The 25,449-nt window shown below is 36.7% G+C and overlaps 1 protein-coding gene across 1 annotated transcript in view; it reads left to right on the forward strand.

The window, feature by feature from the left end:
* LOC129234876 (protein qui-1-like) overlaps positions 1 to 24,822 on the forward strand; it is a 108,105-nt gene extending 83,283 nt beyond the window's left edge. Inside the window, exons 17-26 of the mRNA XM_054868750.1 lie at positions 1,854 to 2,041; positions 2,760 to 3,103; positions 3,290 to 3,470; positions 6,202 to 6,392; positions 6,742 to 6,935; positions 9,534 to 9,696; positions 21,313 to 21,511; positions 21,884 to 22,114; positions 23,992 to 23,997; positions 24,323 to 24,822. Coding sequence (XP_054724725.1) covers positions 1,854 to 2,041; positions 2,760 to 3,103; positions 3,290 to 3,470; positions 6,202 to 6,392; positions 6,742 to 6,935; positions 9,534 to 9,696; positions 21,313 to 21,511; positions 21,884 to 22,114; positions 23,992 to 23,997; positions 24,323 to 24,810 — 2,185 coding nt within the window. The 3' untranslated portion in view covers positions 24,811 to 24,822. The remainder of the gene's footprint in view (positions 1 to 1,853; positions 2,042 to 2,759; positions 3,104 to 3,289; positions 3,471 to 6,201; positions 6,393 to 6,741; positions 6,936 to 9,533; positions 9,697 to 21,312; positions 21,512 to 21,883; positions 22,115 to 23,991; positions 23,998 to 24,322) is intronic.
* The last annotated feature ends 627 nt before the right edge of the window (positions 24,823 to 25,449 follow it).

Below are 25,449 nucleotides of genomic sequence, written 5' to 3' on the forward strand. Positions count from 1 at the left end.
GTTGAGCACACCTGTGTATAAGCGTGTTCGGAATGGGGTCGTTTCCAAAATTTTAAAAGTATTTTTTTCTGAAATAGCATGCTTAAAAACATAGGATCTGACCATTTTTAAAATTATTTGACTAAGTTTAATATTTTTAAAAAATTACTTTAATCGGAGCGCTTTCATTGTTTACGCTTCTGCCGGATGACATCACAAATGATGAAATGCCATTCAGTGTTGCCGTTCACGAAGAATAATATTTAATTTGAATCTTCACTCACGTGTACTGGTAACGATATGGTTCATAGCAAGCGTAGAGCGCAATATTTGATTCGCTTGTTGATTATCATAATGTGGAAATGCGGTAAACATATGCGCCAAAATGCATCATTTGTGACGTCATAAAGACCACGCCTCGTTTGAAAAATCGGATATTTTAAAAAAATAATGAAAAAATAACTGTTTGGAAAAATAAAAGTATTTCCTGGGTCCCTTTTTTTTTTTTTTTTTTTGTTTATTTTATCAATTTCACTGACTAAAAGTAATACTTTTGACTGAAAGAAACAACCCCATTGTAAAAATGGTCAAAATACGAGGCAGATTTCATACAATAAGACATTGAAAACTTGTAGTGGAGAGAAAAAATAACAAAAAAGTAGGAAATCTAACTTTTTGTATGGTCTTTAGGTCTGTACCCTAACTATAGCGATATCTCAGGCGTAAAAAAAATTTAGCAGAAAGGTTTTATATCAGTATTTTATATTTGTGTACTATTAAATTTGTCAATATTCAGCAAGATATGAAACGCAGCGTTTTTGTGACATATACCACCTCATACACATACCTCCATATACCTCGTGATCACTTACATCTTCTCAGTGCTTATAGATGCTTAATAAATAATTCCCCCCCCCCCCTTTTTCCCAATTGTTAGAGCTTTTGTAGCAAGTTTTTACGTATCATACTATAACTACTTTTTAATTTTTCAAAAGTTATGAAAAAATAAATAGACATACTGCTGTCCTGTTTCCACAATTATTGATGATGTTCTAATTGGGCGATATGTTCCGATCTCGTTTTAAGAACGATCCCTTGGAATTTCGATCCCAAATATCTTCTTTGGTCTTTAATGTTTCAAGATTTTGTTCAAGTATTGTTTTTTGTTTTTTGTTTTTTTTTTTTTTTTTTTTTTTTTTCATTTTCCTAAATATGAATACAAAGACCTGATGACCATATAGAAGATTTTGTATTTTTTACTATTTTTCGTTTCAAACTTTTAATATATTTATTTTGAATCTTATCTTGAACATTTTCGGCGTTGGAAGTATGGCATCTAGAACTAATGGTTGCGAAAATAAAAAACATGCAGGTTAAACTAGGACATGCTATGTATATGTGTACGTGAAAGTGCATTTGATAGTTGGGGTGAAGCTAACTTGACAGCATAATGAAGACTTCGCAACTCCTAATCACCCCGTATAAACGCTGAGGTTTGCCCCTACTGTAGTTTGATTCCAGTTGAGAGTTGAAAAAGAAGCTAATAGGCTTTGCAGCTATTTAGCTCACTCCATTATGTTTGCCATTATTGTCTGTTCACTGTTGCTGCGGAATTGGCAAGAGACCAGTTTAGACGAGTCTATCTGAATGAGGGGGAAAAGGGAAAATTTTTAAAACTCGTGTTTCGTTTATGTCAATGTAAATCTGCTTAATTTAAAAACTAACGCCCATCTTCAAAATCTGACATCCGTGTAAAACAATGGGTGCGTCCATTTCCGCTTCTGAACCGAATATTCGCCTTTCCAGCGCATCGCTGGTCAGACAGTAACTGATTTTTGACTTAATCTGATGTTTTGCCCATTCATTCATTTTAGCAACCATATAACGGGGGTGCTATGCGTCACCTCCACCCACTCCGAAGCATTGGTCCTGAGTGGATCTGAGATTGGTGCCGTTGTGGTAGCCAGTCTTGAGACTGGCTTGATGCTTCAGAAACTGGAGAAACATCGAGGACTCATCAGCAGTGTTGCCGTCAACAGTGGGGATGACATCTTTGCGACTGGTGAGCGATCCTAACCTTTTTCTCTTAATATCTTTTTTTTTCTTCTCTGTTTTACTGACTAGTTATTTATTAACTGAAGCAAGAAGAACTAACACTTCACACCTATTGGTTTAATGATGCTTTCTTATATGGAAGATCTGTTTCAATATATCTATGTAACAGTCGCATTCACCAGTCGATTTGAACCTCCATCAGACATCTAAACCTCCGCTTGAAGCTATTTTATTGGTTGAAGAGGGCCACAAAAGGCAGTTCGAACGACTATCTAAAGTTAGCATCAGCTAGAGCTTTGCATTTTAACCAAACGAATCCATCCGTTTTTTTTTTTTTTTTTTTTCCTGATGTTTTTTAAAAACAGATAAAATGTTATTTGTTTCTTTTTGTTCTTTCGTCAAAACCGGATAAAAAATCATTAAAATGCTACTTTACTTGTGAAGTTTGCTGCCGTATTAAGGAAGTTATGGCGTTTTTGTCCGTGTCATCATTTCCATCCGTTTAAAGCGTTGTTGAAAAAGAACTCGTACTACAAAGCTCAGAAAATTGTTATATAACTGCTTTCAAATTTCGCCCCCATAAAATTCCTCCTCCTCTATATTACATTAGTTGCATTCCCATTTATTACTTTCTTGTTGGATCTTTGCCAACAGAAATTCGTTCAGATATCCTATTAAATCTTTTCCGAGTTTGCGATGCAATTGCATTTTTGATGTCATTTCAGGATCCAGCGATCGGACCGTGTGCGTATGGAGCCTAGAAAACTTCAGTCTTCTCAACACCATCCTCCTGCCTTCTGGCATCTGTCGGATGGACATCAGTCTGGATAGCACCTTCTTGGTTCTTGCCTGTGAAGACACGTCTGTTCACGTTCGATCGCTCACCACAGGCACTGAGGTCCACCCTCTGCAAGGGCTGGGCTCGAAAGCGAGCGCCCTCTGCTTTGGACACGACCACTGCCGTTGCGTGGTGGCGTGTGAAGATGGACGATACCACGTATTTGACGTGCATTCGGCGTCACTGTTGCACACCCTTTCTGGACACTCAGATGCCATATGCAGTGTACAGGTATGTAAGAGATATAATGGTTGCTTTTGAGCTCTGTTTATATATATATATATATATATATATATATATATATATATATATATATATAACAAATACCCAACTCAACGTAGGGAGGAATGTCCATATTTACGCCGATGTGCCCGTTCTTACATCTTCTCCTCTATATTCATTTACTTTAATTTTCAGGTCCAACCGAATGATACGTTTTTAGTAACAGCTGGTGGCAATAAAGTGATGGTGTGGAATTTCACTAGACCTAAGCGAGAAGCAATCAACCACCTAAAACCCAAAGTGAAGAGAGTAGACAGTCATCGAGAACCAATTTCTTGTCTAGCTGTCTCTAAAGACGGTACGCTTGCAGTCTCAGGTACAGTACTTATATCTATCTTCAATTTATTATCATGTATTTGTGCATACTATTAAAGCTTGTGGCATTGTGGTCGAAGTTGGAACAATTGTGTTTAGTGCCTCCCTAACTTTTTACGGGCCCCAATAGCGTTCTTCTTGAAGGCCTATAGAAATACACTACTGGCCATTAAAATTGCTACACCAAGAAAGTGACATGGTACAGACATGAAATTTTAACGACAGGAAGAAGATGATGTTATATGCAAATGATTAGCTTTTCAGCGCATTCAGACAACGTAGGCGCCGGCAGCGACACCTACAAAGTGTTTAAATGAGGAAATTGTACAGTCAATTTCTCACGTGCAAATTCAATTTGAACGTTGTTGCGTGTTGGAAAATTGTTGTGATGCCTCGTGTAAGAAGAAGAAATGTGTACTAGCTCGTTTCTGTCTTTGATAGAGGTCGAATTGTAGCCTATCGGGATTGCGGTTTATCCTACCGCAGTATAGCTGCTCGCGTCGGTCGAGATCCAATGACAGTTCGCAGAATATGGAATCAATGGGTTCAGGATGGTAATACAGATCGCCATGCTGGTTTTCAACGGCCAGTAATCACTAGCAGCTGAGAGGACAGGCATGTTATCCGCATAGCCATAGTGAATCGTACAGCCACGTCACGAGCCTTGAGTCAAGAAATGGGGTCATTTGCAAGACAACAAGTGTCTGCACGAGCAGTTCGGCGACGTTTACAGCAGCATGGACTGTCAGCTCTGAGACCATGGCTGCGACTACCATTGACACGCATCACAGACAGAAGCGCCTTTAATGGTGTGATCAGCGACGAACCTGGGTGTACCAACGGCGAGACGTCATTTTTTCTGATGAATCCAGATTCTGCTTACAACATCATGATGGTCGCATTCGTGTTTGGCGGTATCGTGGTGAACGCACACTGGCAGCGTGCATTCGGCATTGTCATACTGATGGCCCCTGGCGTGATAGTGTGGGGTGCCATTGGATACACATCTCGGTCACCTCTTGTTCGCATTGACGGCACTATGAACAGTTAGCGTTACATTTCCGATGCGTTACGACCCGTGGCACTACCCTTTATTCGACCCCTACGAAACTCTACGTTTCAGCAGGATAATGCACGATCGCATGTAGCTGGTATTGTGCAGGCTTTCCTTGATGCGGAAAATGTTCGACTGATGCCCTGGCCAGCACGTTCTCCAGATCTTTCACCAATAGAAAACGTCTGGTCAATGGTTGCTGAACAACTAGCTCGTCAGCAAACGCCAGCCACTACGGTCGATGAATTGTGGCATCGTGTTGAAGCTTCATGGGTGTCTGTACTTGTACATGCCATCCACTCTCTGTATGACTCAATGCCCAGGCGTATAAGCACTGTTATTGCTGACAGAGGTAGTAGTTCTAGGTACTAATTTCTCAGGATCTATTCACCCAAATTTCTTGAAAATTTAATCATTTGTTATTTCCAACATTATAAATGTGTCCAATAAATATTACTTTGCTATCTGCATTTTTCCCTGGTGTAGCAATTTTAATGGCCAGTAGTGTATTTTGTCTGTTTAGGTTTAGACAAAAATGTTGGTTTTTAATTTTAGTATTGCAAATAAAAAATTGTATTTTTATTGGTGCGAAACTTTAAAGCATTCCAGAATTTTTTCGACTCCAAAAATAGGAAGCATCTGTGAAAATGTAGTACGAAAATGAATATAATGTGGTAACGAAACGCTTCTCTCAATTCAGTATTTTCAAGCTTTCGCGTTTACTAGGAGATTTATAGTTGTATTTTATAACACAACAGTATTTATGTTAAACAATAAGTAGATCAGATACATAGAATATACTCATGAGTAAAATCATATTAACTGACACGCTATCCTTGATCAAGTCTCCTCAAATATACTTTTCCAGCATATATCAAAACTATGGTAAAAGAAGCCACTTGGTATACTTCTCACACTTTTAACATCATTTTGAATCTTTTACTATATCATAAAAAAATTCATGTAGTGCTTAGCTTCTTCAAAAAAACTAGTGACATTTTTTATCCCCAAACCAAAAAAATAGTGACTCTGTTGAAAACTGATAAAGGCACAATCTCAAAAACATGCTCAAAATGAGCCGTGTGAGACTTGGGAGGTAAAACAACCATTATAGCTCATTAATGTTGCCGGTATTGAAATTGTGCGTTCAGCTAATGTTGAGTTTCGAGAGGGGGAGCAAGTCTCTTGAGTGTATGTATGTGTATGCATAGAGAGTAAGTAGCCTTAAAATTTTATTCTGTAGCGTTTTTTCCAAGCAAGCATTCAACGGAAATAAATCGTATCTCATGAAATAAGATTTGTTTTTAATTCTACAAATTATTTTTTTTTCTTAACTTCTATTTTTAGCAATGAGCAGTTTTGACTTCTGTTTAATGTCTTACTGATTCAATACAGAATATTTTTGCGTGTGCGAATCTCTTTCTGTTTGGACATTTTTCGCTGATGTAATCAGGGCCGCCGAGATCCAAGGCGGACTCGTGTCAGTTTTTTCACCGGGTCTCCCTTTCATAACCTTACCCTCTACAATTTTTCAATACCGAGCAGCAGCCTCTAGTTTCCGACTTGGCTGACCTACCCTCTAGGCGGCTCTGAGCGTAATGTTCTTCATTCAGTCCTGACATAGATTTAAATTCGCTACAGGTGGCCTAATGAAGATTTTTCTTCTGTTTATTCTCAGGATCCAAAGACAATCTTTTGAAAATGTGGAATCTGGCAACTGGAGAAGTGAGCCAGACTTTGTCTGGCCACACTGCACCAGTCACCTGCGTCATGTTCGCACCCAGTGGTCTTTTTATAGTTTCTGGCTCTGAAGACACCACGCTTCGTGTATTCGGTCTACCCCTTGGACTAGCTGAAGTCACATTCAAAGTAAGCGTTTTACCTTGTTCTTTTACTAAATCCTAAGCTTTCCTTAACTTCACGAATTGATATCCAAACTATGACCTAGCTTTAAATGTGTAATTAATTAATTCACTAAAATTAGTAAATGTTTAGTTTCGCTAATCACGATATTCTGTGAATATTCAATATGTAGACATATTTTCATGACCCAAATGAAGTTGTTGGCTAACGCACCTCATGACCTCATGTTGAAATAGTCCATTCGACGGGTTCAGTCCTTCCAGTTAGAATCACGCTGGCAGAAAGAGGCTAAAATGACAATCTGCTGTTACAGAAAAGTAGTTTTATGTTTTTTAATATCCCTTTCTTTCCAAAGGAACACCAGAGCAAAGTTCTGAGTGTGGATATTGGTGCGGATAGCCGTCGCGTTCTTTCATGCGACTCCCAGGGCTACCACAGACTGTGGACAGCCGACGCTGGCAGCCAAATCTACGCCTACATCAAACCCACGTGCCTGGTCACTCTCAGCGGCAACACTGTGTTTGCAGTCACAGGCAAGAACGACAATGTGTAAGATCCATTTGCTTTTAGAAATACCATTTTCAGCACAAAGTTGATCTTCGATCAAGGCCGACTCTAGTAGTTCTGCCGCCATAGGCGATATTGACAAGTGCCGCCCCCTCCCCCCATTGAATAATAATAACACTAATATTAAATAACTAGCTGCGTTGCTCGGCTTTGCCCTGTCTACTTTGAAAATGAAAATTGTGTCAAGTGACGTATATTCAACAATCAGGCATTGATAAAAGAAAAAAAAAACATCGGGCAAAATTTCCCCTCCAAACAATGACGACAGATATTAAAACACTTTTACGAAATTAAAATAAAGTGAGAAAGATGGATTTAAAAATCGTAACCATGGAAACGCAAAATAAAATAAGTTTAAGAATTGAAAATGAGAAAGATGGGAATAAACAATAGATTTAAAGAACGTTCCCGTGGAAACGCAAAATAAAATGGTTAAAAACTTGAATATAGAACAGATTTTTGAACTTCATTTGATTCGCTTGTAATTTTTTATCTAATGGAGATAGAGGGTTAAACTGTCGACCATAGGTCGAGTTAGATCTGGAGTAAAAAATGTCGCTTTTTCCGATGGTGTCAAAAAGAAAACTGTGGGACAATTCCTTCACTTTTTATTGATAAATTTAATGAAGAAAGTACTACCTAAAGTTCAGCTAAGCCTAAACGTAAATGACTCCCGCCGTAATTAAGTTAGATCATTGAAACAAATTGCGTAGGACGCGGAAAATTCTGCTCTTTCCAACGATATATAATATTAATATATGCAAGTAATTTTTCACCATTATATTCAGGAATCTATGTGAAAGTTGAGCCTAAATTGGAATAAAAAAAGAACGATCCGTCGAATTGTTTTCGAACTGGTCTGCAAACCTTTTCAGAACTTAAAAGAACAAACTGTGAAAATTTCAGCGAAATCGATCGGGTAGTTCTCGAGTTTTGCGAGTTCAAACACACAGACGCTTTTTGGAGACTTCATTTTATACTATGTAGAGAAGATGATATTTTAATAAAATAAAAATAATAGTAAAGTGTTTAAAATTAAACGGAGTTTCTCTAGTTACATTCCAAACTGGGTTTTGCATATCCAAGCACTGGTAGATACTTTAAATTAGCTTTTTTATTAACATTAAAGTAGTGCATCTTATGGCACTAAAACAAATATTAATATTTTCAAATGATTTTTAAATCGCGCAATTTGCCGCCTCTAAAAGTAAGTTGAATTTCTAGTTACATTCCAAACTATGCTTTGCATATCCAAGCACTGGTACACATTATTATTTTTATTTTTTAGCATTGAAGCAATGAATCTTATCAGGCTGAAACAGGTGTTCAGTCTTTAAATAAAAATTCAATTTCAAAGTTAGCCTTCCCTAAAATCTGCCGCCCTAGGAGGCCGCCTACGTCGCCTACCCCAAGAGCCGGGCATGCCTTCGATAGATGAAATTAAAAAGCAAAACTTCATCTAAATACAAAATTTCCAGATTACTAATTCCCATCATTTGAGATTGATAAGAAATAAAAATGCATTACGTTATACGCTGTAAATAATCTTTATGATAAATGTACTGGTGGACATCGACAATAAAATCTTAATCTTTATTATCGCATCCTAATCACCGTTTTTTTTTTTTTTTTTAATTTAATGGATATGCCTCGAATTACCTACTCTAGAAAATCACCCGTCAAAATATATAACGTGTGGAAATTTCTTGGCCATTTCCATTCCATTTGTGGAAACATGAAACTCAACGAGTAGGGTCCTATCGAAATTCGTGATTGGGAAAAATAAAATTTTAATTCAAGACGTCAAAACTCCAAAGACTTTTTTTTTCCCCCTTCTTTTTATTTCCTTTTACAAAAAAAAAAGTACTGTATTCGCGAAAAAAATTTTCACACAAAAATCATACCTAATTTCCATTTTTCTCACCCTCGAATGAATGTTGAGTTTCTTTTTTTTTTCGACCTGACCACACGTGGATATATGCTTGGGAACCTACAGACACTCGAAATATCAATTTTGACGACCCCCAGGTTAATTACCTCAATTTTTCTCGTGACGTCGTATGTACGTATGTATGTGTGTATGTGTCTCGCATAACTCAAAAACGGTATGCCCTAGAAAGTTGAAATTTAGTACGTAGACTCCTAGTGGGGCCTAGTTGTGCACCTTCTCTTTTGATTGCATTTGGACGTTTCTAAGGGGGTCTTTTGCCCTTTTTTGGGGGGGAAATCATTGTTTATTTCGATGTAAACTCAAGTGGTGTTATAATTTGTCAGACACTTGGTGATATATCGCCAGTCTTTTGGTCGCCAAATCTTGTCTCCAACTTGGCGACAAATTTGGCGTTTTTTTTTTTTTTTTTTAATTTTAAATTTGTTTCAATTTGGCCGCTGTTGGTGATATTTAGAGAGTAAACAATTGAATCACATTAAAACTGCCAATAATGGGGAAATGACATTAAATTGGAGTAAAAGGAAGTCATGTGATGCACACATCAGCTCGTTTTGAATATATTTATTGTAAAGTTTCGTTAATTGATAATTGGCGTTAGCCATATCCTGACATTTTATTCAATCTTTCAGACTTAAGTTCTGGCCACTGATGGACGTTGAAGGTGAGAAGAGTGTCAGTCACAGTGACACTATCCTCTGCTACACAGTCACTCACGATTGTGCTACAGTTATTACTGGATCCAATGACATGTCGCTGAAAGTTTGGGAAGTAGCCACTGGAAAACTTACGCAGGTGGATTTATTTTTAAATGTTTCGCTTGATTTTTTACATGAAAGTTACGCTTAAACATGAAGATTTTTTTCTTTCTTTTTTCATGTAGCACGTCGGTTTGTCGTGACAAAAATTTCCCCTGAATCAAATCATTGTGATAAACGTCACTCACCATACGAAATAAATAAAATACCTTTGTGCGGAGGAGTAAATAGCAATCAACAACGCTTTGTCCAACAAAATTAACAGATAACTACGGATACGTGTTTCGGAGTTACATAGAACCCTTTTTTTTTCAATGCGAAATAGTGAGCTTTTGAAGTAAAGACATCCGGTAAATCTACTGGTAGATGTTTTTAACACGCTTTTATTAGCTTCACCTGTATGTATGTATGTATGTATGTATGTATGTATGTATGTATGTATGTATGTATCTTGTAACGGAATCTTGCAGCTCAAATTTCGCCCACTTCCTGCGATCGGATTCTTTTGAAATTTGGCACGCGACCTCAGATCCGATGACAATGCAATATTCTATAGTCAAATTAATAATTTAACTCTTTTAATTGTTAGTTTCCTCCAATTTTAATCAATATTTTGGCATAAATTCAACAATGTGAAAAAGCAAAAATTTAAAAAAATACATTAAAAAATGCTGACAAAAATTAATTTAAAATATCTACAAAAACCTTTAATTTTTCTGCATCAGACAAAATTTGTTCCAATGTTCCAAGGTAATAAGAACATGAAATATAATTGTTTTTAACTAATTTCATGCCAAAATTTAGTTGAGCCTGCAATTGGAAATTCATTGCTGATCAGACCATTGTTGAAAAAACTTTTATTCAAATGCATCTCAAATTTTCAAAGTAATATAAATATGATTTCCGCAAACATATATCGATGACTCACAGTAGCTTCCCATCGGGGTGGGCTTGTCTTAACTTTAAGATACTACCTCGCACTCGTTTTATAAATAATTTCGTCGCCTGATAATTCTCCAACATAAGACTAAAAAACAAAAAATAAAATAATAGTTTAAAAAACTAAAAAAACACACTTTCATAGCAAAATGAACTAAAAAGTGAAAAATAATCTTTGGATGATAGTAGTTGACCAATCACTTAATTTTAATGTAATACAAAAAAGCGTGGGGGGCTTCTTATCAGTTGTCTTGAATTTTTTCCATTTGTTGTCCAAGTAAAAATATAAATAGAGAGCACCCCACGCTTTTTTGTATTACATTAAAATTATGTGATTGGTCAACTACTATCATCCAAAGATAATTTTTCACTTCTTAGTTCATTTTGCTACGAAAGTGTGTTTTTTTAGTTTTCTAAACTATTATTTTATTACATCCAAAAGCTCACTATTTTGCATTGAAAACGGGATTCTCTGTAGCCCCGAAACAAGTGTCTGCAGTTATCTGTTAATTTTGGGCGACAAAGTGTTGTTGATTGCCATTTATAGTCAATTCCCAAGTTCTTTTTCAAATAATGTAATATATATTTTTTTTACCCAAAGAAAAAAATACTCTTAAGATTGGAAATATTAGATGACGCCTTTTAAGTTAATGATAATTGTTAGATATAAAATTATGATTATTGTGATGAACTTCTACTATTGAAAATTGAGGCCATGATGAAATTAATGCGTGATGAATTTGTCATGTAAAATTCATCGCTAAGGAGTACATATGGTATTTCAATAGTTTTGGGACAAGAAATCTCCTGTGTCTTGATTAATTGCTTTCAGAGATATTTTGACACGCATTCTTGATTCAATAAAACGAGAAAAGATTTTCAATTTTGTCTCTAAGACAGCAAATATTTAAATTCATGATTAAAGCCCCGTTTTTACCGTAAATTATTTAGGAAAGTATTGAAAGCACGTTTTTCTTTTCGTTAGTATTTCTCTTTGTTGCACCTTTCCGTATCTACATCTGTACTGTAGCTTCAAAAAAATTTCTCACTTGTCTTCCAGTTACGAAATTTCCTTCCACATTATGGAAAATTCACTCAAAATTGCAATTTTAACGATTGAATTACTTTTATAAGAACGTAAAAAGCAATAAAATGTAAGTGAAAAAACTATTTTAACTGATACCAATAATTGGTATAATTATTGTAAACTTAAGTATAAGCGCTCTTTCTACTACCCTAGGTCATCGGAACCCCCTAGGGTTCGCGCGAGATATAAAGGGGGTTCGCGATAGATATAAAAGGGGTTTGCAAAAATTATACAGTTAATTTTGACATTTCTGTTTGAGATGAAATCTAAAGTTCTATCATTTTTTATTCATTTGTCTCATGCACATTCGATACCCTTTGGACGCAAATGTTAGCACACTTGCTCACGCAATTTGTAATTTTCAAGAATTAAGTCTATCATTACGAGTAGCGGGTTTTTACCGTTTTCATTAAGCATATGATGGAATTGAAGCCATTTTGAAAAGATTCAGCTTTTGAATTTAATAAAAGCATGCGAATGCTTTGGTTTTCTCTGTAGCTTTTGATCAGGAAACTCTATTAAATTTGATGAAAATATTTCATGGAGCATGTGCGAAAATCGTTAGCGTCGTAACGTTATAGTTAACTTGACGAAGAGCTATCGCTCTTCTCTTGTGGTGTACTGAAAATGCGTAGAAGTGCGATTTCGCTACTGTTTTTGCTTAAAATTTTCACAATACCTAAATTGAAATGCACTTCGAACTATGTTGATGAAAAAGAGAAGGAATAGTTCGCCAAAAAATATTTTAGGAGGTGTGAAAAAAAAGCATTTTATTTTTGAAAAAAAAAATCCGATGTGAAAACTTGCGACTGTGTGAAGCACGCAGTAAAAAATTAGTAAAATTAGACCTTGCAACTTAAATTTCCCTCTTTATGTAAAAAAGGGGATTTATGAAATTTGTGCAAATAAATTCTCTTGCAATAAGTAAACATTTTTTTTAAATAAAAATCACGTTTTATGCAATCATTAGACTTAATTATAGGCGTATTTATTGTTTTGCAAAAATAAAATAAGATAAGAAATACGCACTCTATTCCGCACATTTGGTATAAACACAAGAAAATTCTTTAGCATTCAAAAGATAAATGTGCGCAAAATATCTCTATCAGACAAGTAGCCTCGTGGTCCTTTTCAAGAAGATATAAATTTAGAGACCTTTTGGATTTCACTGGCAGAAAAAAAATCATTTAGTTAATCTGAGGCAGTTTCATAAAAGATATGTTTAAAGATTATTCTTCAATTGACTTTAGATTTAGTATTATCAATAAATGTACTGTTGTGTCAGAAAAAGGCATTTTGAATTTCATTAAATTTTTGGACAACGTTTCAATCTGAAAAAGGATTTCTAATATTTTTGAGTTAAATATAAAAGCAAATTAAATGCTGAATTTAGTGCAAGAATATAATTTTCAGATACACTGCTCAACATTGAAAATGCAACACCAAGAAGGAGTGATCAGAAAGCGATGAAATTTGGAAAAAAGACAGAGACAGCAAGGAATAATCAATGATCTTAATTTCAAAATGATAGGCAGAATACAAAGCGAGAACGGCGTCGGCTCAGTAGGATGTAGGACCACGGCGGACAGCGATACACGAAGAAACACGTCTATTCATAGAGTCAATAAAAGCTTGCGAATGGTGTCCAGAGGGATGGCTCTCCATTCCCTTTCAACCATTTGCTACAGTTAGTCTTCTGAACGAGGCAGGGACAGACTCTGCAAACGACGTCCAATCACATCCCACACATGTTCGATTGGTGACAGGTCAAGAGAGTATGGTGGCCTGGGAAGCATCTGTGTGCCTTGGAGAGCATGTTGGCAGGCACGAGCACTGTGTGGTCGGGCGTTATCCTGCTGAAAAATTGCATTAGGTATCCCTTGAAGGTAAGGGATTGCCACCTGCCGCAGCACATTATCCAAGTATCGTTGGGCCGTCATAGTGCACTGAATACGAACTAGAGGTGATATGGAATTGTACGCAATTGCGCCCCAAACCATTATGCCACGTTGTCGTGCGGTGGGACGTTCCACAGTTACTGCCGGATTAGATCTGTCTCCACGTCGACGCCACGCACGTATGCGGCGACTATCACTAAATGATGAATCCCGCTTCTGTTTACAGAAGCGGGATTCATCTGAGAACACGACATTTCACCATTCTGTCATCCACGTCGCTCTAGTCCGGCACCATACTAAACGTTGCTGTCTATGTTGTGGGCATGGGTGCAAGTTTGGTGATGGGTGCAAGACGGAAAATATTTTCAGCTCCCCCCCCCCCGCCCGCCCGCATGCGGGCTTAAGGAAAATTTTGTATGTATAAATGTTGCAGATTTTAACAATGGCAGTTTTGGAATCTGTTTGATTTAAATTTTAAGCCTTAAAATTGTAATATTTAAGTGTTTTAACATCATAATTCCAAAAAATCCAAAATCCGGCGATAAGGGGGGGGGGGGGGTCTGGGGGCTCACCCCCAGAAATTTTTTCAAATTGAAGTCCAAAATACGCTGTGGTAGGCCATTTTGGTAAAGTTAAGGTAAAGGAGGGGTTCAGGGATTCTTACATCAATTATTTCAAACTGATAGTCCCAAAATCACAATATTGGGCAACCTTCAAAAAATATTAAAGAAAGAGGGGGGAGGAGACGCTATGGGCTTTTCCGAAATCGAAGATTTCAAAACGAAATTGTAATTTAAATTTCATAACGTTTATACGCTTTTTGAATGCACTATTGAAGGGATGGATTTCAGGAACCCTTCTTCGGCAATATTTCGAAATTGAAGTTTCAAAAACGCAATTTTAGACGATGTTGGATAATGTAAGGGGTAAAAGCGTTTGCAGCACCCCACCATTAGTTTTTGCCGATCCTAAACATTTTTGTTGTTGCAATAAAATCGCTTAGGACATAAGATTTTTCACTTTTGCAACATAAATCAGTTCTGATTCGAAAGTCTACCCAAGGTAGCGCCAACAAACTAGAAAAGAAGGAAAGGTGGGGGAAGGGTAAGGCCGACTAATGATAATGAACTGTCACCATTCCCCCACAGTCTTCATTTGAAAAAGAATTCTTTTATAAGATAGCAGGTGGTGAAATTAGTAATAAAAAATCGCTTCAGTGAAGTAGATATATTTTTTAAATAAGGTACCCTTTCCAACATTCATTAATTAAAAAAAGAAATAGGGGAACTGAATCCTAACTCCAGGCAGGGTTCCCGAATCGCATCCCTCTTAAGGCACTCAAATATAGCCTAAAGTGGCGCTTTAAATATTTTTGAGCATCAAAGAATTTTCGGAAGAGAACTCCCGAACCCCTTCCTCTGAGTTCACCATAAATGTCCTAAATTTCAATTTTTAAGGCTTCACTTTCTAAATTGTTTTGTAGGAATAGCACCCCTCTTACCTATAAACATGACTTATGACCGCCTAAAAATTTTAATACTTTAATTTTGGAAACTTTTTGAAAAAATCTTCCTACACCCTTCCCCTTTAAGTCATCCAAAGATAGCCCAAAACAAAGCTCTTAAAATTTCAGAAACTAAAATGTTTCGGGCTGGGGGTGCGGAATACCCCCCCCCCTCTCATTGTGTTTACTAAACGCAGTGTAAGTTTTTGTTTAAGATTTATTTTTCTATTGAGAGAGCAACTCCCTTCCAAACATCGCCAAAGACAACCCAAAGTTTTAAGACTTCAATTTCGAAAATGTTTCGAGAAAGACCCCTGAATTCCCTAACTCTCAACTCACTCAAAAATAGCCAAAATAGCATTTCAATACTTCGGGGGGAGAGACCCCCCCCCCCCCCGAACTCTTTCCTCTAAGTTCATTAAATTTTACTAAAATTTGCGGTTTCCCCTGTTCATCACCGAAGATTTAAGAATTTAAATTCTGAAACGTATTGAGAGAAAGCCTTCGAATTCCCTCTTCTTAAGTCTTCCAAAGATTACCTAAAGCTGAGTTCTGAATACTTCAGCTTTGAATATTTTTTGGGAAAGGAGAACTCCGAACCAGGGGCGGCAAATAAGGGGTGCGAGAGGGGGCGGTTGCACCCCCAAATTTTTCACTAAGAATAATATACAATGGTAAAATTCAATTTAGATAACTTAGAAAATCATTTGCCTGAATTTTCAGAACAGAAAAAACTGATGGAGGATAAGTGTTTGCCTTAACTAAAGAAGTAATCTCTTCATATGGGTTAAATATTTCAAAATTGAGTAATCTATGTTATGATGGTGCATCTTTTATGAGATACCCGTACAGTGTAGAGACTGTGCAATTTTTACGCTTAAATTCCATGTCATTTTACATAAATTTTTATGCTCATATTATAACTTAATGTTCAGCTAGTAAGTGTTTATTGATGCCATGTACTAGAAACATATTTTAGCAACTCGGTGTATCATATGCTTTCATGGAAACATTTTGTAAAGATATGCTATTTTTGAAAAACATCTCACATCAAAAAATACTTTCACATCAACAACTGTATCTTGAGGCTCTTTACTTGACAATCTCTGAGTGACACAAGATGGTCTTCAAGAGTTATAAAAGCCCCCTGGATACTGGAAAGCGACCTTTTCATTGATAAAAAATTTGATGTCATTTTAATATGTATGCCTTTGTCTGAATTTTTTGTTTACTTTATTTATACTGCGGAGCGTTTTTTTGATAAATGCTACACTCTAACATAAAAATTTTAATTCGCTAATCTTAATTCTTGGACTGACAATTGAAACTCTTAGTAATTTTCGCATTAATGCATACTTGAACCAGGTGTGGAACTTTGTGACAGAACTTTTCGTAACAGTTTTTAATGTATGCCAATGTGGAAGAGGTGACAAAACCCAGATGAAGTTTTAGTCAAAATATTAAATCAATATTTTGAATAAACTGATCAATTCAGTTTCTCAAGAAATTGAGACAGGATTTAATGAGATATATTTATTATTGGTCTTAACTTCAATATTATGTAGGTCGGTTATAGAAAGCGAAAAAGAAAATATTACACTTATAAGTAATAGCATGAGGGAAGAGGAATTGTTTTATGAATTGTGACTATACTTTTTAATGACACAAAATAAATACTAGCCTATTTAAAAAGCTTTCTTGGTTATTTTAAAGAGAGGAATCTAAAGGAAATGTGCTTTTTTTGACATAACTTTCTTGCTTCCATTGTTTTTTGACTGTTTTAATCAGGTCAGTCATTTGAAAGATGACTTTCGTGATTAAATTGAAAAACCGACATAAATAAAGCACAAATTTACACGAAAATACAGCATATAGCTATTTCAAGGTTACAATAATGGAGCCTCTTCATCGGTGTAAAAAACTACGCACACAACCAGAAAGTTGTAGGAGAACTGAACGTCAATCAATTTTGACTTTCGTGTCTCAGGAGGTTAGAGAATTGCCTTCGAAGCGCAATGAGGCAAAGCAAGACCTTCCTCTTTAGCTGTACTGGCAATAAATTAAGTCATTGGATATTGATTAACTATAGTTACAAAATTTTCTGTTTTTCCTGATTCCAAAAATAGCATATTAAAACTTTACTAAAAAATAAAAACTAGTACCGAAATATTTTGTGAGATAACTTATAACAAAATAAATTTAAAGCTTCAGCCGAAACAATTTTAATTGTTCTTTTTTACAAACCTAATTTTTCTTAACATTAAAACCATTTAATTATCAGTTCTTGTTAACCAATATGTATTTTATACCGTTCTGAGGAAATTCATGTTCAAGAAACTCGACCCCCCAAACGAAATGCTGAAATGCCGCCCCTGACCCGAACCCCAAGACGGTTCAAAGTTGCGCTTTTAAGACTCCAGTTTCGGAATTTCGCCTAAAGAGAGCCCCCTCCCTCCCTCTTGACATTGCCAAAGACAGCCTAAAAGATTTAAGACTTCAATTACAAACAGTTTTCGGGAGAGGGTCGCAAATGCCCTTTAACTTAAGTTATTTAAGTATAGCCTCAAATAGTTTTTAATACATCAGCTACAAAACATTTTCATGTTAGAACACCAAAACCATCTCTCATAAATTCACCAAAGATTGCCTAAATTAGTGTTTTTAAGACTCCAGTCTTCGATTCTTTTTTAAAACCCACTTTTATATCATTAGAGACAGCCTAAAACTTTTTGACTTTTAAATTTTTAAGAGTTTGCACTGGAGAAATATCGAACCACTCCTAGCTTCAAAAATATTTTCAATTCAGTTTTTCGATATTTTTTACTGTAACCCGTGAGTAACCCCACGCCCCCCTAGATTGTCCAAGATATCAACGTTTTAAGACCTTAGTATCGTGGGTTAATTTGCGGACAGATTACCCTCTTTGCAAGAGCAGCAATTTTTCGCAAACTCGTGCTGCCGTTTTTTTTTCTCCTTTCCTTTCTCTCCCTCCCCCCACTCATATTTCCATTCTAGCGAGTGTTCGAATCGATGACATTAGAATTTAATGATTCCTCAAGTCATTGTTAAAAAAGCAGGAACGGTTTTCCCATCGATGTTTCCAACCAGCTAGAAATTCCCCCCCCCCCCTCAATTATTTCCAAAATTCCCATTTTCATTAAAATCTTCAAAATCTTGATAAGTTTCTGTTTTACATGGTATGTGGACGCCCTTTACTGTGGCGAAAATATTTCATCTTGTAAGCAATCACTCTCAATCAGTGATGCAGATTCAACTCTTAAGACATTTTAAGAGCGTACATAATTTTCATTTATGCGTGTCAAGTTTGCAAAAAAAAAAAAAAAAAAAACCACAAATGAAAAAAACGAAAGGATGATCGAAAATAGCATGAGAAAAGGCTAAATTTTCAATTAGAGCCGATTGCTTCGAAAAATTAGGGAGAATAGCGAGCAACTCCTCGGTCTGCAATGCAGCGAGTTGGAAATAAAGCTATACCTAAAAAATGTCAAACGGCGCGAGCCGAAAAGTCACTCCTCCAAAAGCACGTTGCAAACAAAACAAGCACATGGCGGAAAACCGCGAGAATGTCGATGTAAATTCGTGGTTATGGAACGGACCAGTAATATTAAAGCATATTTTTCAAACACTCAATTTTTCTTTTTTCATTCAAAATTAAAAGATTCATTGAATTTCTTTCCGTCCCGACCTCCGTCTCGGAAATTTTGTCAAGACGGAAATCCGTCCTGAGACGGAAGGTCTTGCACCCATGGTTGTGGGATCAATGGTAGTCTTCTTAGAGGACGCCGTGATTGCAGACTACGTGCGACCAAACGAGGGGAAATGGTTCTGATTGACACGGGGACATTCAGGGTATCATGCACCTGCTGCAGAATCGAGGAACAAGTGACTTGTGGGTCTGCTACAGCTTGTCGGCGGATGCGTCGATCCACGCGTTCTGACGTCACTCTGGCTGCCCCTGCACCCCTCAATCTTGCCACATTTGGTTGTTCCAACCATCTTCGGCACAGCGATGCACCGTGCTCGCATCCATGTGGGTATCAGTTGCGATTTGACGTACGGACCAACCTCCCCTTCTCAGTCCGATCACCATACCCCTCGTAAGGTCGTCTATCTGCTGGAAGTGCCTTCGTTGACATCGACCTGGCATTCTATCGTGTTACACGTATCCTCCAAGACAAAAACAAAACTTCTTCGATAATTCTCTAGTCAGAAATAATGGTACGAATATTGCCCATCCTACAAGTTCCTTCCCTTATATCTTACTTCACGTGCGTCAGAGAGCTGTGCATTTCACATCATTTACATAACTCAGTGATGTACGTCTACTCTAAAATTTGCATAAATATCTGAACACTCCTTTTTGGTGTTGCATTTTTAATGTCTAGCAGTGTATTTGAGCCAAACTTTGAGCTTCTTTTTTCCAGAATCATTCCATTAAGTTTTAGTTGAATTTGTTTTGCGTTCATTTTCTACGTATCATTTCAGTTTGTAGCAATGTTTGTATTTTTTATTTTGCAGTTACGCTTTGTTGTTATGTACTTACTATTATTACTTATTGCGCAAGGGTTTCTCAAACTTTCTTCGGATTTTGAAAGGGGGTTCGCAAGGGAAAAAAGGTTGGGAACCGCTGCTGCAGGCCATTCAAAATGCATTTATATGAAGGAGTAGTAGAAACAGAATGAATTTTTATCACATGAGTACTGCAAAATGAAATGCATTACGATCGTAATTTCATTGCAGTAGCATTTCATGGGCAGTTGTACCTCCAGTTACGAAATTTATTTTGCAAAAAGAGGGTGGAAATAACGCCATTTTGGAGTACTGAAATCAATCTCCCATGACGATTTTTTTCTTGCGCAATTTCACTTAAATATCACGTAAAGAAGACAAGTGCCATGTGAGCAAGTTCATCGAAAAATGCAAAGGGTGTTTTTTTAGAGGTATAGAGCTTTAATTTGGCAACACTGTTTGATATGTGTGCCGTTTTGATAGATGTTACTTGTTTTGTGTTCAGTTCGATTTGCCATCATGAATAGACAACAAGGCGGTGCAACATGCCACACAGCGCGTGTCACAATTGATTTATTGAAAGAAACGTTCGGTGAACGAATGATTTCGCGTAATGGATCCGTGAATTGGCCTGCAAGATCATGCGATTTAACACCGCTGGACTAACTTTTGCGGGGCTATGTGGGGTCTCTGGTCTGCACCGATAAGCCACAGACGATTGACGCCTTGGAAGAGAACATTCGCCTCCTTATTACTGACATACGGCCTCTATTGCTGCAAAAAGTGAGAAAATTGGACTTTCCAATTGGACTTTTCGAGCCAACCGAGGTGGCCATATGCCAGAAATCATATTTAAATAAAAATGGCAAAGAATTATCTTTCGAGTAAAGCAACATTCATTGCAATTAACAACATCTAACTGTGTTTTATTTGAACCTAAAGTTCTCTACCTCTAAAAAAAACACCCTTTATCATCGAGTTGAACGCAGCTAAGTAACATTCATTCAAATTTGGCTCGAGTTTGTGCAGGAGGAGGAGACTCGCCAGTGGGACTGATAGCAACTTTTACGTAGGATCACTTTATATGAACGCAAGCATACAGTGTGTTATGTAAATGGTGGAGCCAGACAAATTCGGGCCACAGCAAGCAACGTCCATGCAGCTCACTCGCGGTCGTTTGCAGCGGACTGGCAGGCCCTCTGATGCCCATTAACCATTGCTGTGGTTATCTGTGACTCGAAACCATAGAATCTTGAGCTTGCAATGAGCGGGGAGAGGTACAACCAAATGGCGAGATATTGCGTTTTAAACAAATAACTTTTGGCAGCAGCACCATCATGGTCAGATTAGAATATTACAGTTTAGACTCGCCGGCAATAATAATTATTGAACATTTTTTAATGAATTCACATGATTTTCACATCTCATATTTTGGCTAGAAGCCTTAGGCTTATCTCATACCTCAGTTAAAATGCTAGACTGATGATTGGCGGACATCAGCTTTACTTTAGCTTTCTAGTACATCAGTTCAATTTTATCTATGCGTAAAATCAGAATTACCTAAACACATTCAAAACTTCTTTCAGCCCAAGTCGCTGCATGTGTCTGTCCTTATTGCCAGTTTTGGTGATAAGTCAGCTCTCATTACTGATTTTATCGTCTTATCTTTTTTTAATGATGTGGTTTTATTAACAGGTGCTAGCTGGTCACGAGGGCTCCGTTACTTGTGTTTGCGTCGCATCCCTGAGTCCTTCACTTGTTGCATCAGGATCTTCAGATTGTTCCTTGATCCTCTGGGATATGCTGACTGGGAGTGACAACTTGACTCTGCGTGGTCACACCGACACGGTCAAGTGTGTATCGCTCACGCCTGATGGGGTCACTCTGATTTCCGGTAAAATGGTTTCTTTTTTTATCTTCTATTGTTTATTTTTCCTCCAATCATTTTTATAGAGTGCATTCACAACTTTTTTCCCCAACTTAATTTTATAACTTCTGACTTCTATTACTTTCTCTTACACAGTATACAAAGTTCAAGTTCTACATTTTATTCTGAGGAGAGTTGAAACTCTTTGCTTAACTATAACACTAATAATATGTTTGCACAAATTTTCAAAGAGATAAATAGCATGCATGGTTTTTTTTAATACTAATGATGCAACCGCGTTTTTTCAAGGAAGAACCAATTTAGATCTTACTATTAAGCTGTTACAGCTCCAATAAAAGTGTTTTGTCATGTTTCACCTACGCTATCTGCTTCTTTTAGGTTCCACAGACAACACCATCCAACTCTGGAATGCCCAGACAGGAGAACGCATTAGTATGCTAGATTTACATGCACAGTTGGTGTCCATGGCAACCAGTTTCAACCTGAATCACGTTGTTGTCCGATTGGCCAAGAGTTCTTCTGTTCCGATTTTGCGACATCACAACAATCCAGCCAAAGGAATCACCCTGGACATGCTTCCTGGACAACAGGAAGATCTTAAGATTTTTAGTGAGCATTTCATAATATTTATTGGAAATTTTATTCCACTATCCGAATATTTTATGGAATACATATGCTAATGAGATTAAGTTAATGCTCAGATTAAGTTCAGTTTGAGTCTAACAGCGCCGAGTATCAGGGGTTGCCACTGAGGGGCGTATATCAGGGGTCTTTCACTATTCTTCATTTTTCGGATCCTGTTTCATTAGTCACAAAGGATTAAGTGGTGGGGTTTTTTTTTCCTCTTTTGGAGAACAGATAAAACCCAAAACAAACTCTTTTAAATGAATATATTATTATTTTCGTGAAGCTGAGAGTTATTCTTTTTGGGATCCTCTCTTTCCGTGTCTCCAAGGGCAGGCGTCTCATTAGCCTTAGTCAGACTTTCATTGTATGGGAAGGTTTTAATACATGTATCTCACTGGTACTACTATTTGATACCATTAGTTCCCGATGGTTTAGAAGGAATTATTGGTTTAAGAATTCGTAAAGCTCCATCAGTTACTCTTGTGTTAATCTAAGGGTGAAATGGAGCAGGCATCACTATAACTGAATTAGATCTTCCTTCATAGTACAGTCGAACTCGTTTACAACGAGTGCAAAGGGACCGCGATATTTGCTCGTTATAGCCGTGTGCTCGTAGAAAGCGAGTTCGTGAAAAAAAATTATAAAAACTCATCATAGTTGCTGTTTTTATTCTTTTTAATCTCAGGAACAAATAAGTTGGTTACTTTACTTTGAACTGTATGTCTCTTTCGTACGTCATTGTTTTTTAATGCACGTATACACGCATATATAGTTTTTCAATGTTTCTTTACTCCACAAATTAAAAAAAAAAGACTTGTCATCGCTTGTTCTCAGGATTTATGATTTATGTATTTATCACTTACTTTGGTAGACTTTGGAATGTTAAAGAAAATTTACCAAAAATAGATAAGCAAAGCTGGAAGTCAATAGTAGTTTTACGAATCACAAAAATATTACTAGCTTTAAGTGGGATTTGCTCGTCAAAAGCGAGTTATGCTTCCATGTACTTAACATTGTATCAACCAAGTATTTCTGATTTCCTCGCTAAATCCTGGTTCTCGTTAAATCAAGGCTCGTTCTAACCACGTTCTACTGTATATGTGCAGGAATGTATCATGAATGCTATATGTAACTGGCGCTGGATGGAAATTGGTTGTGCAATTGTTTCGTAATGGTTTTTGTGTACGTTTGTTGCTGCATTTTACCTCAAATCTTAGTTGTAGGGGAGACAGAGTATAGTTGATACACTTTTCCCATTTTGACATTTCCAATTTTGGTTACAACAATGTTACGTACCAAAATAAAATTTCAGGTAATACTATTACTATTTTTCTATCATTTAAGGATTTCGATACCTTCGTTGGGATAATTATTTCATGTAAAAAAATATCTTAATTTATTTTTTATTTTTTCGAAATGTATTACATGTGTACTTGTTACAATCAGTATGGTCAGTATGTTAACTTGACCTGACGTGGGTAAATTCGATACACAAGTGAATAACTGCTATGTTGAAGTACTAAGCAACAAAGTGAAGTTTTTAAGAGTTGTTTTCAAAGAAGAGTCCCATAAAATGTGTGAAGTATCAATCCGAGTTAAATGATAAACGTAAAATCTGATTTACAGCTAATACTAGCATAATTATGGATATCGTCTCCGAAATACTTTTTTCAGTTATTTCGAGTGGAATTTCTCTCTTTCTCCCCCTCTCTTTTTTTTTTTTTTTGAACATCACGGTGTATCATCAACTTGGCCCAAACAATTCCATATCATTAATTCAATACTGATTTTAAAAAAACCGCTGCGAATGTGATCAACTTCATTTAGATAAAATCATACCTTATTGCGAAGGAACACAGAACACAGTATCATCTTGCATTTAATGTGATAAACTTACTTAAATACTTTATCCGTCAGTTGAAAGCAAATCATAAAAAAATATTTTGATACACACAAAAAAAGATTTCTGTACAGTAACTGCTAAACAAAAAAAGACAGGTTCTTCCGAGCACGTAGGTCAAATCAGCCTAAGTTTGTAACTTCTTAACATGAACCTCAGTTCCGGGTGCGTACACACTCCAAAGTTAAAGCCCTTGTATCAAATTAACCGTGTATCAACTGAACCTGGTCTTCCCTGTTGATCAAAATTAATTCTCAATTAAAAAACTCGTTTTTTCTTTCTTACTTTAGGTCCTGTTGGTGTACTTCCAAAAAGAGTTCTCCTTCGAGGAAACCTCAAGCGAGAACAATCGTTTGATTCTTTGTACTGGGATTTGAAATCCGGTTCTCCGAAACATGACTTTGCAAACCTTGACGATCTGAAAAGACCACCTGTTCCATTTTCTGCGCCGGGAGTGTGGGATGGAACTAAAACGAAATCCCTTGGTGGTGGACTCATACGTCCTTCAGATCCTCTTAGTATGCAGCCGAAGCCAAAACTAGCCAAGCACAAACTCCTTAAAAAACAGCAGAGCATGTTTGCTTTTTTCCCCGATCACCATCAGCAGCAACCTCTTCTTGCTGCAAGGGACATGGAAGCAAGGAAAGCGGATCTTCTGGCGAAAATTCAAACTGCGAATCGCCAACTTCTGGATTCTCCAGCTGAGAATCCGTCAGAAAATGGTCACATTCCGAAAGGTCCTGATGTCAAAGATTCAACTGTTTGTGCCATCGCTTAAAGTTCATTCACCATCAAAGTTTTTCGATATGTATTCTGATACCATAATATGTCGAAAGCAAAAGGAATGTGTGAATGATATTTTGGGTAAAAGTATTCTAAAGTTTTCCACACCTGAGCAACAAATTTTTTAAAAAAATGTCTGCTTACCACTTTGCATTTAATGAAAAGTGCACAATCATTAAAACATCTGAATCTGGAACTGGATAACCTCGTGCTGTTTACGTAACGATAATAGCATTTACATCGCTGTTGATTTATGATCATAAACTTTTACCATCAAGTTTGTTTAGAGTTGATTCTTGCATCTCATTGCTATTGTTCGAATAAGTTGAAGTTGAATTACTAGTCCACAAACAAAGCCGTCAACAAGTAAAACCGTCATTGTAACAAAAGCTACATTGTATTTATCATCATTCAAGTCATTACCAAAATTATCATCGAATTACGCTGAGCAGGGGATATTTATGATGTGTTTTAACTATCCCAAATGAAATATTAGTAATTCAGGACGCTAAAGTCAGCGAGTCTGTTAAATGTGCAACTGCTTTAACAAAAGTGACCAATTCTTAGGTGATAATGGATTTGTTTGTTATGAACAACTATGGGGGTCCAATCCTGAAAATGAAACCAATCTATG

Source organism: Uloborus diversus, chromosome 1, assembly GCF_026930045.1.
Source record: "Uloborus diversus isolate 005 chromosome 1, Udiv.v.3.1, whole genome shotgun sequence".
Classification (NCBI taxonomy): Eukaryota; Metazoa; Arthropoda; class Arachnida; order Araneae; family Uloboridae; genus Uloborus; species Uloborus diversus.